The following is a 15,848-nucleotide window of genomic DNA, read 5'->3' on the forward strand; positions in this document are numbered from 1 at the left end:
GTCCGAACGATAATCAAGAGCTCAACTACCACGATTTTTATGTTATGTCAACCATCATTGTGACTGCGCATCAAAAAAAATATATTAATAATTACACTATTTGCAATCAATTCGAAAAGGTGACATTAACTCTAATATTAATGGTAGAATCGAACGTTTGTTATTTTACCAAAAACTATAATTTATACTAAGGTAACGTTTGGTTGGGGTGATTGGGTAGGATAGATAATTTTATCCTACTCTATCCGGCGTTTGGTTGGGGTGATTATTTAACCAAGTCAATCCCTCCTATGAATGATTAGGTTATATTAGGTAGGTTAAAATAATAACTCCTCACCCCCTAGGATTATTTATCCCACTCTTAATACCTCCTATTTTTCTAATTTTACCCTTCTCTTAAATTCAAACTCACCACCACTTCCCGCCTAAATCAAACTTACCACCACTTCCCGCCACCGACTGCCGCCTCCACCAGTGTTCTAAATGGCGGTCGAGGCGGCCGCCTAGGCGGTGCCTAGGCGGTAGGCGGTCCTCGACCGCACCGCCTATGCATGAGGTGGTTGTTTGAGGCGGTTTAAGCGGTACGGCGGTGGGTAGGCGGGTCGAGGCGGGTCGAGGCGGCGAGCAGGCGGGGCGAGGCGGCGGCGATGCGGGCGAGGCGGCGGCGAGGCATTCAGTCAAAATTTTAAGTTGTAGTCAACAAGACTGGTCAACAATTTTAAAATTTTGGTCAACAATTTTAAAAATTAGTCCGCCTCGGGAGCGGATGAAGTGCTACATCCAAGGAGGAGTGCAAGGAACATCCCCATTAGAGAACTTGACGAAGATTTACATACATCGGAGGAGGAGAATGAAGAAAATGTTGATTTTGAGTCCGATGATGAGAGGATCATGGATGTAGTAGATGGTGCATATGTAGATGATTTGGAAGATTAGTTATATTTAGTCTACTATTTGTTCTAATGATGGATAATTGATTGAAACTTAGTTTTTTGGTAAATGATCTTTATTAATTAATATGATGATGAATATGATGATTGAAACTTAGTTTTTTGGATAATTAATATGATGATGAATCTTTATTAATTGCACATTATCTAAATGATATTATATTTTGTGTTTAAACATTATTTAGTTGCACATTTACATGTAAATGATTATATTGCATGATTACCTATAAAAAAAACACTTAAAAAAATTCAACCGCCTAGGCACCGCCTAGGCACCGCCTAGGCGGCCGAGGCGGTAGGCGGTCACCGACCGCCCCGCCGCCGCCTCCCGCCATTTACAACCTTGGCCTCCACAACCGCCGCCGGCCGACCACCGGTCGACCGCCGACGGACCGCCAACCGCGGCCGAGCACCGGCCGACAGGCGATGGACCGCCGGCCGACAGCTGTTTAGCGACGGTTTGTAAAAACCGTCGCAAATAGCGACGGTTTTTTTTCAAACGGTCGCTAAATGTCAAATTTTTTAGTAAATAAAATAATTCAAAACCAGATCGGCGACGGTTTCTCAAAAATAGCGACGGTTTTTAAAATCCGTCGCTAATTTTCCGGAAACATACCTACCTCCCGACGCCGTCGCGAAGGGGAAGGACAATTTCGTCTTTTCATCCAAAAATTCAAAATTATCCTACACTTAAAAATCTTACCAAACATAATATTATTTTACACCATATATTACAATCCTACCAAAATCATTTTCTTTATCATTTACGTACTAATCATTAGTTTATCCTATCCTTCCAACCAAACGCAGCCTAACAATGCAACTTTAATCCCAGAGACAATTACTACACTCTAAAATATAGTAATCTAAAAAATTAAAATTATAAATATTTGAAATATATAAAATAATAATAAAAAAAAAAGATAAGACCGGTGATTTAAAAAAGAAAAAAATATTAAGTTTCATAAATAAACTTATATAATTAATATATAATCGTAATTTCAAATAGTTTAAACAAATTTAGTATGAGTAATTTTCTTGTGAAACGATTTCACGAATCTTTATCTGTGAGACGGGTTAATCCTAACTGTATTCACAATAAAAAAAATTATATTATTAGCATAAAAAATAATATTTTTTCATGGATTACCCAAATAAGAGATCTGTCTCGCTCGTGAGACCTCACAATTTTTTGTCTTTTAGTATGTGGTCCTCAACTTTAATTAGATAGTAAAATATATTTACTTTTACATCGTTTTGAACTTTACAAATATAAAAACACAACAATACATTACTAATACATATATAATAATATTAAAATCCGGAAGGCTCATATCCGGTTTTTGACAAAAAAAAAAATTAATAACCGTACATGATCTTAGCCCCATTTTTTTGATGACAGGCCGGGTCCAAGTTGGACAAGGGTCAGATCCGAACCCATTGCCAATCACTATTAACAAAGTTCTAAATTTCAATTTTCCAAATTCGCTTTTCAAAAATATTCGGAAATAATCTTACATCAAGATATTTGTTAAAATGACGTTCTCTGATTCTGAGGGCCTTGAACCACACAAAAATCAGAGTGACTTCCTAACGAAATGGGACACATAAGAGAACAATGAATTGAAACAAACAGAACCAAGTGTTCCTCGAGCGAAAAGTACGTTGTAAATAACGAACAGTTCACAGCTGAAGTAAAACGCATCAGAACAAATGTTTCAACATAACACACACCAATAATCTTTTTGCGGCAACTCGGTAGAGGAGAAGTTCGAGAGTACATGTTTTTCAAATTTTCTCCTACACCAACACTTACAGATCACTTGTAGAAGTCAAAATCTGTGTCGGGCTTCTTTACATTGGATCTGTAACCCTTTTCGAAATCTTTCGGTAATATTACATACCTATTCTTTCTTACTGCAAGCATGCCAGCTTCTTGGCAAATAGCTGCTATCTGGAACATTAAATATTGTAACTTAGTATCACTCCCCTAGCAGAGAGATTTTGGATAATATTTAACTCGTTCCATAAAATCTTTTGACCACAATATATTGGTGTATATGTCTGCGTGCAAGCGTCTATGCTCCACATATGTTTGTGTGTGTACATACATATGTCTATATATACTATTTACTAAGGGTGTTCAAGACAGCTGCATGCATAGGTTGACACAGTCGAGAAGCAAAACAAAAAACAAAGGGTGTGCTTTATCGAAATGAGGTGGATCAAATAATAATATTCTACAACTACAATAAATATACATGAAGCGAATTACTGTGTCTAAATCCAATATAGAATTACTGTCTAAATCCAATATATATTTAACTAGCTATCGAACAATAACAAATTAGATATTTATTAGTTTGTGTAAAATATGAATAACTTTTACGTTCTAATTCACACTTTGATTCACAATCTAAGCATTTAAGGCACGCTTAAAGCATGCCTCAAGCTAGAGGCACACCAAGGTCCATGCTTCATAAGTAAGACGGTTTTACTTAAAAGGCCATGCCTCTGCTTAAGCATAGGCGAAGGCGCAGCTCGTAAACATCGTTTAAAGCCCAATTGTGTGCCTTCTGATTTAAATAGTTATGACCTCATACATAAGGAGCTTCAGGGTACTATGAAAATAACTATTGAAGCATTACAAAAAACAAATGATTTAACAATTACTTCTTGTGGTCCAATGCAACAAAGAGTGAGGACATCAACTGACCTCAGCAGCACTAATTTTATCTGGCCGAGACACATAGTCCTCCAAATCCACCTCATCACCTAGGTTCATCTTAGCAGTGCAAACCTGCATGTGACGCCATTATGTTATAAGAAAAACTATACCATATGGAGATGGAGAAGTTGAAGGATCTATTTTCATTCTTATTCAGGATATTACGCTCCTCGGCTGCTGCAAAATTTTCCCTCCCTTCCCCAAAAGTTTTTCCCATTTTTTACCCTTTCCTTTCCTAATTTCAGAACCAAAACAGCGTTCCCAAAAAATGACCATACAATTACAACTCCTATAAAGTTCACCTGAAAGACGAGCCTCTTTTGGCGTCTATCTGGCAAAGGAAACTCAATTTTGCGATCAAGCCTTCCCGGACGCAAAAGGGCAGGATCTAATGTGTCAGCTCGATTAGTTGCCATGATAACCTTCACATTGACAGTCTGGTCAAATCCATCCATCTGCAAAGCCAAAAAAAATATTGTGAAGACAAACATTTCGCACAAGCAAGACATCAAAATGTTTTATAATATAAAGTACATCAGGGAATTTAAATCCTTGCATCGTTGCAATATTTTTCACTTAAGCCTAAGTTTTAAATCCTACCTGGTTCAGCAGTTCCATAAGAATTCGCTGGACCTCTCTATCAGCTCCTGTTTGGGCATCAAACCTAGCAGTAGCAATAGCGTCTACCTCATCAATGAAAACAATTGCAGGTGCATTTTCTTTCGCTAACCGAAAAACATCACGAACCATTCGTGGACCCTGTACATTTATTAAACAGAAGATCAATGATATTCTATCAAAATAAGGACATAGAATTACCAATCACCATATACCTATATCACCATAATCCAGTGTTAATGAGATATCAGAAATATAATAAACCATAAATTGTTTTTTTAAGTCATAAACTGTCTATTCAGTAAAATGGCAAACCAGGAAACAACAAAATGAGGAAAAAGATTAAAATAAAATATCAAAGACTCTGAATCAAAGCTTTAACTGAAATATTTATTGCACTTTTCACATCCAATACTCCCCATTACATTTTTTATTTTTGAAAACCTTATCAACAGGAAAAATAAAGAGGCTCAAGTGACTCCAAATATCAGTTCCTACAAAGTATCTGAAAATTAATCAAAAAGCAGCAACTCATGCACAATCAGTAAAGCAATTTTAGAGAGACAAGATACGATGCTATGATATTTCCCAAATAAATGATAGCTGACAATACCAATGCATAATCAACGCAATCAATAGCATTACCTCACCCAAGTACTTCTGGACAAATTCTGAGCCAACAACTCTAATGAAGGCCGCAGTTGTATGGTGAGCAACAGCCTTTGCAAGCATGGTTTTCCCAGTACCAGGAGGACCATAGAGCAAAACGCCACGAGGAGGATCTATGCCAATCTGCTGATACAACTCATGATGAGTCAAAGGTAACTCCACAGCTTCACGGATTTCTTGCTTTTGGATGTCGCATCCTCCAATATCCTGACAGAACCACCAATTGCATAGATTAAAGCCAAAAATGAATTGTACCGAGGATAAAGTAAAACAGTATTATCAGTATAAGAGGAGAAAATATCGAGGTGTAGCTGAGCTGTAAATAGCTCTGTAAATAGGTTGGGAGAATTAATTTGTAATCCCTGAGATTGAGGGAATTAGTTAGGTAGTTTCCAGATTTAGGATTGAGTTAGTTTCCTTCTCTTTCTCCTTGTAATCTCCTATATAATACCGTGTATTATATCAATTCAAACGTAGGAAAAACAGAATATTCTTTTTCTCTCTTATCTGATTTCCCACATGGTATCAGAGCCCTAGGAATTTTTCTGGGGTTTCGTATTCTTCAAGCAGCCTTCATTGCTGTGTGTTTCCTTTTCATATTCCAGTTTTTTCTTTCTGGGCTTCCTTTTCTACGTGTTCCAGCCTTCATTGCTGTGAATCTCTTCTTCACCATGTCAATGTCCGAAGAATCCAATTCTGTTCAGAAAATTGGAGAGTTGCAGAATATTTGGGCATCCAACAGATTCAATGGGAAGAACTATCTCAAATGGTCCCAAATTGTCCGCACATACCTAAAGGGCAAAGAGAGGCTTAATCACCTACTTGGAACCGGACCAGAAGAAAGGGATCCAACCTTTGCCGCATGGGATGAGGAGGATTCCATGATTATGTCCTGGCTATGGGATTCCATGGAGCCAACGATCAAAGACAATCTTTGGTGTACTTTTTGCAAGAAACCGAGGCATACAAGGGAGACGTGTTGGAAGCTGAATGGTAAACCTCCGAGCCGAGAATGGGGCAACCGGGGGGGGGGGGGGGGCAACAAAGGCCTCAGGCACATATGGCAGAGCAGCCCAATACTGAGGAAAATTCAGCAATAGGGGGGTTCAGCAGCGAAGAAATTGAGAAGCTTAATGGGATCTCTTGAGAAGCCTTCTGGAGCATGTTCAATGGCTCTTTCAGGTAAACCTGTTTGCATGAATGTCTTGGACAAATTCTATCCCAACTCTTGGATCATAGACTCCGGTGCTACAGACCATATGACCCCCACATCTCAACTCTTCCATTCCTATACCCCATGTCCAAGTAATAGAAAAATTGTTGTGGCCAATGGCTCTTTAGCTACTGTTGCAGGGATTGGAGATATACATATCACACCTAGCCTTATCCTTAAAAACGTTATCCATGTACCCAAACTGTCAACGAGCCTTGTGTCTATTCAAAAGTTGACTCATGATCTCAAATGCTATGCTGTTTTTTGCTCATCTTATTGTGTTTTTCAGGACCAGGACTCGGTGAGGAGGATTGGACTTGCTAAGGAAAGTAACGGTCTTTACCACCTTGAACCATCCAAGAAAATCAGGAGCAATTTGTCTTCATCTTTCCTTAGTTCCTCAAACAAAGATGTCATTTGGCTATATCACCTACGTCTTGGTCATCCCTCTTTTAGGGTTCTAAATATAATGTTTCCTCATTTATTCCAAGGATTAGATATTTCTGAGTTTCAGTGTGACATTTGTGAATTGGCAAAACATACCCGTGTATCTTTTCCTATTAGCCATAAAAGAAGTTCTCATCCTTTTCATTTGATTCATAGTGACATATGGGGTCCTTCCACTATACCTAATATTTCCGGGGCTCGGTGGTTTGTGTCCTTAATTGATGATTGCACCCGAGTTACATGGCTCTTTCTTCTTAAACAAAAATCTGATGTTAGCACTGTTATACCTAATTTCCATTCAATGGTTCAAAATCAATTTGGGGTCAAAATAAAAAGCTTTAGGACAGACAATGCTAGAGACTACTTCAATCAGATTCTATCCCCTTACTTCCAATCTCAGGGAATTATCCATGATTAATCATGTGTGGACACACCCCAACAAAATGGGGTAGCTGAAAGAAATAATGGCCATTTACTCAACAGCAACCGAGCCTTACTGTTTCAAGGGAATGTTTCTAAGTCCTATTGGGGAGAAGCCATTCTTACTGCCACATATATGATAAATAGACTTCCCTCCCGTGTGTTAGAAAACAAAAGCCCCATAGAGGTCCTTAATAGCTTCTACCCTCACTTCAGAACCTCAAATGGCATCACACCTAGGGTATTTGGGTGTACTGCATTTGTTCATGTCCACAAACAACATAGAGGGAAACTAGACCCCAGAGCCATAAAATGTGTTTTCCTCGGTTACTCATCCACTCAAAAGGGATACAAGTGTTACAACCCCTCTAACAGAAAATTTTACATCTCTGCAGATGTCACTTTCACAGAAAATAAACCCTTTTTTTCCAAGTCCTCTCTTCAGGGGGAGATTTCAATGATTGAAGATAGTACTTGTGAGTCCTTTGAACCACTTAAACCCTTGACCTTCCGCATGTGCCAACCCGTGTTGTTGAACCCAAGTCCTCTGAACCAGTCACATCTGAGTCACCCGATCCTGTCACTGAACCCGTATCATCTCCTACTCACAATTTCCCAAGATTTCCTCAGGTGTATTCAAGGAGAAAGACCGTTCCTGAACTGACACAAGTCCAAGAATCCAATCCAAATTCTGGAAATGAAATTACGGTAAGATCAGACCCACCTTTACACACACAACCTGTTGAACATACCACTAATTCAACAACCGTTCTGGATCTTCCCATTGCTGTTAGAAAAGGAACCAGAGAATGTAATAAACATCCACTCTATCCACTATCTCACTATGTCTCTCTCAAGCGCCTATCACCAACCCAAAAAGGATTCATTGTGAGTTTGAACACCATTGCCATCCCTAACAATATGGCTGAGGCATTGTCAAAAAAGGAATGGAGGGATGCTATGAGAGAGGAAATGAGTGCATTAGAAAAGAATAAAACATGGGAGATCGTTGATAAACCGAAGGGAAAAAACATTGTTGATTGCAAGTGGATTTTTACATTGAAGTACAAGGCTGATGGATCCCTTGAAAGATATAAAGCAAGGTTAGTAGCCAAAGGGTACACTCAGACTTATGGGGTGGATTATCAGGAAACCTTTGCTCCAGTTGCAAAAATGAACACTGTGAGAATCCTGTTAGCATTGGCTGCTCACTTCAATTGGCAACTGCTACAATATGATGTTAAGAATGCATTCCTCCATGGTGACCTAAATGAGGAAATCTACATGAACATCCCACCGGGATTTGAAGGGGACACAGGTAACAATGTGTGCAAGCTGAAAAAGGCCCTTTATGGGTTAAAACAATCTCCTAGATCATGGTTTGGCAGATTTGCAAAAGTCATGAAGGAATCTGGCAATAAACAAAGCCAAGGTGACCACACCTTATTCATTAAGCATTCGGCTGGAGGGGGAGTGACTGCTCTTTTAGTCTATGTGGACGACATCATAGTGACTGGAAATGATGAGAAAGAGAAGCATGAATTGAAGCTAAGACTAGTAAAAGAATTTGAAACAAAGGAACTGGGGAAATTGAAGTACTTCCTCGGTATTGAGGTGGCACATTCAACACAGGGAATCTACATATCTCAGCAAAAGTACGTAATTGATTTATTGGCAGAAACAGGGAAGACTGGGTGCAAACCGATCTCTACTCCAATAGATCCATAGTTGTCAAAGGCGCGAGGCGCAAAAAAGCGCCCAAGTGTCTTGGGGCTTCAAGCGCAAAGCGAAGCGCACGCTTTACGGGAAAAAGCGCAATAAACAAAATATTATCAAAAAAATCAAAATAAAATAAAAAGTCTTTGAAAATGTTTAAATACTGAAATATAAAAACAAACCACCTATTATATTATTAAAAATAAATAACACAATTTTGTAATTTTAAACTAAAATTCCTAAAATTAGGGTTTAGACCTTTAGTGGTTTACCAACTGCAGCAAATGAGAAGGGGCGGCGGAGGCGGCGGCGGCAAGGTAGAGGCAGAGAAGACTCACGCACAAATGCAACAGGGGACTTCAGCAGAGGCAGACAACGTAAGGAAGGATAGGGATTTTCATATAAATGGGCTGGGCTTACCTTTGGAGCTGGACTTGGGCTAAATTTTGACTTGGAAAAAATTTAAAAAACATAACTGGGCTTAAGCGCAATAGCATCGCTTAAAATTTCTCAGGCCAAGCGCACTCAAGCGTGCGCTTGGTCCACCTGCTGCGCTTCTGGACAATCCGAAGCGCAGACAGGTCGCCTCGCCTTGCTTCGCGCTTAAGCGAGCGAGGCGAGCGCTTTTCACAACTATGAATAGATCCAAACTATAAGTTGGGAGAAGCTAAAGAAGAACCAGCTGTGGATAAAAGAAGGTACCAAAGGTTGGTTGGCAGACACATATACCTTACTCACACTCGACCAGACATAACATATTCTGTAAGTATGATCAGTCAATTCATGCATGATCCAAGAGAACCTCATCTTCAGGCTGCTTACAGGGTACTGCATTACTTGAAAGGCAATCCGGGAAAAGGAATCTTGTTCAAAAGGAATGGCACCCTTACTCTGGAAGCCTACACCGACGCTGACTATGCTGGCTCCCTAGTGGATAGAAGATCAACTACAGGATATTGTACTTTTCTTGGAGGTAACCTAGTGACATGGAGGAGCAAGAAGCAGAATGTAGTGGCAAGGTCATCTGCGGAATCAGAATTCAGGGCTATTGCTCAAGGATTATGCGAATTACTTTGGCTGAGAATCATTTTGGATGATTTGAGAGTCCAATGGGAGGGTCCTATGAAGCTCTACTGTGACAACAAGTCAGCTATTAATATGGCTAATAATCCTATACAACATGATAGGACAAAGCATATTGAAATTGATAGACATTTCATCAAAAAAAAACTGGAGGAAGGGTTAGTGTGTATGTCCTATGTTCCATCAGAGACAATTAGCCGATGTTCTAACAAAGGGGCTGAACAGTTCGAGTTTCCATGATCTTGTATCCAAGCTGGGAATGGAAGACATCTATTCCTCAGCTTGAGGGGGAGTGTCGAGGTGTAGCTGAGTTGTAAATAGCTCTGTAAATAGGTTGGGAGAATTAATTTGTAATCCCTGATATTGAGGGAATTAGTTAGGTAGTTTCCAGATTTAGGATTGAGTTAGTTTCCTTCTCTTTCTCCTTGTAATCTCCTATATAATACCGTGTATTATATCAATTCAAATGTAGGAAAAACAGAATATTCTTTTTCTCTCTTATCTGATTTCCCACAGAAAATACCAATTATCATAACATAAGCAAATGAAATGCTGCTTAAATATGCACATGGCGTATAAGGCAACTACTATGTTTGCTCTCTGCCCACTAAAAATTACATAACGAAGCAAACTCTAGGACTGAGTGAATACAGTGCATGGTAAGAAACTGAGCGAGGAAACCTAACACCTTAACTCTATTTTATGAAAAAATATTAGGTCATGGACGTCAAAATTAAGTGACCCATATCTGGAATAAGAATGGTGAAAAGAGAACGTGATTTAATGAGACAAAATAACAAATATGATAAGGAATTTTATGTCCAGAAACAAATATGGGCACCTTCCAATTTCCAGATTAAAAAAAAGAAGTGAAATGATAGCAGCTGATACATGACACCACTTACGCTTTATTACAAAATATTTGAGACATGAGCAAAGATGTGAAAAGACAAGAGTAATGCAAGCCATGCCTGTGAAAGAAAGAAACAAGATACACTTAACAAACCGAGAGAAAAGATTCTCCTTCAAACTCATTTGAAGAACAGTAACTTTGAACAAATGCCAGGTGTTGTCAATATCAAGCTTCAAAATAAAACACCAAGCCACCACATGAAATGATATGATAGCAATTCTGAAAATTCCAAATTTAATATGCTGAAATTCACATCTTAATTCACCTACCACGTGTTTCATTTGCAACTCATGTAGTTGCACCTAAAATGCATAAATCTTTGTTTTACCGATGTCAAAGTTTCTCTTATTTTGCTCATGTATACATCTAGTGTGCAGGAAATTGACGTGTTTTAATTGTAAATTGCTACACAACTAAAAGCCTAAAATTGAAAACATTTCCTAAAAGTATGAAAGGCCAAATCAAATAATGTCTAGATGAGTCCAAATGAGTAAAATCAAACAATTCGATAACATTCCTTTATTCCTGGCTTCTATTTTTGAATTTGGTTGTCATTTTTAGCTATCTGCGACCTTTGTGCAGACATATATCCCTCTATCTCGCAGATAGCTAAAAATGACAACCAAATTCAAAAATAGAAGCCAGAAATAAAGGAAGAGACCCAAACAGAAAGAATGTACCGATGAGTATTCTGTTGTAAACTGGACAAGTGAAATGGTAACATTGCGACAAGAACAAGTGATCAATACTTAATATGATCGTATTGATGAACAGATATAATATGATCGTATTGATGAACAGATAGTCAAAACAAAGGCAAAGATAAAAAATTGTTTCAATACATAAAAATGGAACCCCTCGTTCCGCAATCGTGCTCAATTGAGGAAGGAAAATTAGATGACCAAAATAAGCTTCAGACAATCATTTTGAAGGAATTTTCTAAAAAAAACCGTTTTCGACATGGTGAGGCTATGAACCAGTAATTTGGTGCTGAAAAAAATTCTCTGGACTATAAAAATAACTCCCCAAATGACGATGCTTCATCCAATAATTTATCGGATGCTCCAAACAGGAAATCTGTTTGTTCCTCACTCGCATAGTAAATTACTGAGTTTGTCAAGACTAAACCCTAATACACAAAACCACACAACAACAGTGGTGAAAAATGCATCAAAAAATAGTATTAACAAAGCTAAAAATGAAAATCCAAAAATCTACAAAACCAGCCTCAAAGGAAAGGAATCTCCCCAAAAAGAATACTTACATTGTAAGTAACGTCAGGCTTCTCGGACTGGCTGAGCAGAGAAATACTGGAATCAGCCTCGGGCGGTAGTACGTCGACAAGGGCATTAGAATGACGGTGCAAAGCAACGGAAGCCGAAGGCTTGAGCAGTTCGCGATTAATCGTACTGAGTATGCGAACATAGTAATTGGATCCAGTGGTGGAACCGACGATTCCGTTGTTCTGATCGATCATCTCCATGAACTGTCCGATTACGAGGGGCACCGATTGGATCCTCTTGACCTCCTCCTGCGCCCGTAGCAGCTCCCGGCGGAGATTCTTCAGCTCATCCTTGACGTACTCTTCTTGTATCTCGATAAATTCAAGTTGCCGTTGCAACGATTTCAGCCGCGAGTAGAGGTCGTCGTCGAGGTCCACGGTTTGGTCGAAACTGGATACGGGTCGAGTGGGCGGAGGATCCGTTGGGTAGGGTTTCGGGTCAAGAATCGTAACAGAGGCCATTTAGGGCGAGCACAAAAATGAAATTAGGGGTTTCTGTTTTCTTTCAGAGGAAGATATAAATAAGCGAAGCGTACGGCACCAGCATTATTTGGCTTTTTATTATAATTTTATTTAATAAAATATATTATTTTATTGGTTTTAGAGCATTTGCCTTTCAAGTTTTGAAAAGCAAAAAATGTGTTTCTATCATTGTTATTATTAAAACTTAAAAGAGGCGATGTCTTTGGGATTTGTTTTTTTAAAATAAATAAATAAAATGCACATCAAAATCCCTATTAGAGACCGCCTACTTTAAAATATAATTAATTTTATTTTTTAATTTTGTAATTATTATAGAAAAAATTGTTCGATATATTTCAATCAAATTTTTTTGAATAAAGAAGATAAATATGATATTGATTTTAAGTTTGAATACAATGAATTATTAAAAAGACATGAAGATAAATTAAAAAAAAAAACTATATAGACACAACGTAAGTGCCTAGGAGCTAGAATTGGAGTGGTTACCTATCTTTCATTTTTAAAGGCCCGTTTGGTTTGAGGGATAAAGTAGGTTTATATTATTTAACCTATTTTATCCCTCGTTTGGTACGCGTGATTATTTAACCCACCTTATCCCTCCTATGAATGATTAGGTTATATTAGGTAGGTTAAAATAATACCTCCTCACCCCTAGGATTATTTATCCTACTCTTAATCCATCCTATTTTTCCAATTTTACCATTCTCCTAAATTCAAACTCACCACCACTTCCCGCCTAAATTCAAACTCACCACCACTTCTCGCCGCCGCCCGCCGCCTCAACGACCGCCGTCGGCCGAGCACCGGCCGACCTCCGGCACCGACCATTTCTGGCGCCGGCCGAAATTTCCGGCCGGCCGTTTCCGGCAAACCATTTCCGGCCGGCCGCCCGCCCGCCGCCTCAACGACCGCCGTCGGCCGACCGCCGCCCCCTGCCGGCCGTCGGCCGAGCACCGGCCGACCGCCGGCGCCGACCATTTCTGGCGCCGGCCGCCGCCGCCATTGACGTCGTCGCCGCCGCCGCGAAGGGGAAGGGCAATTTCGTCTTTTCATCAAAAAATTCAAAATTATCCTACACTTAAAAATCTTACCAAACATAATATTATTTTACCCCATATTAATCCATCCTACCACAATCATTTTCTTTATCATTTACATACTAATCATTAGTTTATCCTATCCTTCCAACCAAACGTAGCCAAGAATATTGATTCTACCTCATATTTTTATCTTACTCCGTTTTCATGTTTATTTATTTGATTATTATTTTTAATTTAACGTTTTTTTGCTTTCAAAATAATTATATTATTGGTTCAAAAATATAACAATATTATTATAATTTTTAATATGATATATATTAATCTAATAAATTTTATGCAGTGTTTTAAAATTATCAAATTATATCACCCGAAAAGCATAGGTTGACCTGACAACCATTTTCAGTTGGGTCTTCCCTCCACTATAGCTCAAGACCCTGGCCGATTTCTTTCTGCATATACTAAATAACCCGTGAATGAGCTCCGTAAAAATTTTTCAGCTTTGCCACAACGTTCAAGTCAGTACAAGGCTCACAAAAATAAAGAGAAAACCTCTTTAGAATGTGGTATAATTTGAATATATGAATCTCCTAATGTGGCGCAAATCTTTGTATTTATAAACAAACCCTGCTTTATCTTGAATAAGGAGATTTGATTCCATTTTGAATCAAAGTCTATCTATATCCAAGATTATTTCCTTATCCAAAGGTATGAGAATATCTTGACAAGGTTTAACAAATTTTGATATTGACTCGTCCCTTCAAGGACTTTGCCTACGAGCTCAGTCCTCATCCCTTGGACCCCGAGCCTTCCCCCCATTCTACCAAACAACATTGCTTCTCTCTATTACCTTCTCATTGATCACCTAGATGAAGACCTTAGCTGCTCCGTTCTACTGTCACCACCTCAACCTACCACCTTGATCCTTAGCTCGAGTGCCTAAGTCCTTATCCCACTTTACCTCGAGCTACACCATCGCCTCGTTGTCTTCTCGAGTCCTCCACGCCACCTCCTCAGGTATTTGGGGTACTCGGCCCTCATCCTCGATTGACCAGACATCGCCTTTCAACCGAACTGGGTCTTTATGTAAAGGCCCGTATTTCGTATTCATAATTTTACGGAATTATTAAAATTTTTCTAAATAAATAATTATCTTGTCTTATTTAATTAAAATAAAAATGTAAATAATTTTAACTTTAAAATAACAGCGGAAGCAAATATTGTTTTCAACCAACAATTTAAAAATAACCCAACGTAATCATCGACTTAAAAATAGTCCAACGTATTAAAACTGAGTTTGAATCATAAAAGGTGTATAAATTAAATCATGAGGTCCTCGGGTTTACTACTGTTGTCCCAAGATCGCTCACTGGTCTCCGCCCGCGGTCTCGACCTCGTCAATACCTACAACAATCAAGTCTAGTGAGTCTAAAGACTCAACATGTATATATCGTGAATAACAAGTAAATATATCATAAAATCGCATGCGTTATAAAAATAAAGTATCGTAGAGCGTATGGTGAAAATCGTATCATGAATAATTATAACTACGTGAATATCTGAAAATTCATACGTAAAAGCTTTGCTCAATAGAGCTTTGTCATAACATATCATAATTTTTCTAGTAGAGATAATGTTTCTAATTGCAAGTGGCCCAAAACATAGCGTAAGCGCCTGATCAGACTAAACCACAGTATACTGGGCGGTAGAGATCAATCACAGCCCTTGGACTGGATGTCCGTACCCATACAAAATCATAAACCGGTCGTAGGTCACCGGGCGGAGAGGTCCTCGGTTGCGCCTACCGACTTCCAAACCCATAAGCATAAGGTGGCCACAAGACATATAGCATATATCTCAAAAATAAACATTTTATATTTTTATGCACGTAATATAATTATAATCTTATTTTTACCGGATGAGTTGGATCGTTCCCAGGCTTGCTGCGACTTACTTCTAATATGTGACACATGCAATAAATCTTAACTTGACAAAACTTAACAATCGAACCAAAAATGAGACTATTAGGACCAACAACTTGATTTCTAATCATGGTATCGTACCAACCCGAACCAACATTAAACCGACGTTTAACCGTGATTAAAATACCCCAAACATACTGAAAAATATGCATAATAACTGTAAAACACGAAAATGGGTGAAAAGAATCCAAAAACATAAAACACTCTTTCGAGAGTCATTTTGGCACCTTTCACCGTAAATTCTCGTACGACCTCTAAACTCGACCAAATCACGAACGGCCAAAAACACGACTTTCCTAACTCATTA

The 15,848-nt window shown here is 38.6% G+C and overlaps 1 protein-coding gene across 1 annotated transcript; it reads right to left on the bottom strand.

Annotated features, from left to right (window-relative positions):
• Nucleotides 1-2,573: 2,573 nt before the first annotated feature.
• Nucleotides 2,574-12,560, bottom strand: LOC140839356 (26S proteasome regulatory subunit 6B homolog). The gene is made up of 6 exons (XM_073206001.1): nucleotides 12,022-12,560; nucleotides 4,942-5,172; nucleotides 4,279-4,437; nucleotides 3,981-4,133; nucleotides 3,667-3,750; nucleotides 2,574-2,904 (listed from the first exon to the last, which is right to left on the bottom strand). The coding sequence occupies exons 1-6, from the start codon at nucleotides 12,499-12,501 to the stop codon at nucleotides 2,770-2,772; spliced, it is 1,242 nt and encodes a 413-aa protein (XP_073062102.1). The 5' UTR covers nucleotides 12,502-12,560; the 3' UTR covers nucleotides 2,574-2,769.
• Between the last annotated feature and the right edge of the window lie 3,288 nt (nucleotides 12,561-15,848).

This window comes from Primulina eburnea, chromosome 8 (genome assembly GCF_022965805.1).
Source record: "Primulina eburnea isolate SZY01 chromosome 8, ASM2296580v1, whole genome shotgun sequence".
Lineage (NCBI taxonomy): Eukaryota > Viridiplantae > Streptophyta > Magnoliopsida > Lamiales > Gesneriaceae > Primulina > Primulina eburnea.

Coding starts and splice junctions, on each gene's coding strand:
- LOC140839356 (XM_073206001.1), bottom strand. CDS start 12,501: ATGGCCTCTGTTACGATTCTTGACCCGAAACCCTACCCAACGGATCCT. Junction 5,173..12,021: donor AGCCTGACGTTACTTACAAT/GTAAGTATTCTT, acceptor TGGTTCTGTCAG/GATATTGGAGGATGCGACAT. Junction 4,134..4,278: donor TTATGGAACTGCTGAACCAG/GTAGGATTTAAA, acceptor TTGGCTTTGCAG/ATGGATGGATTTGACCAGAC.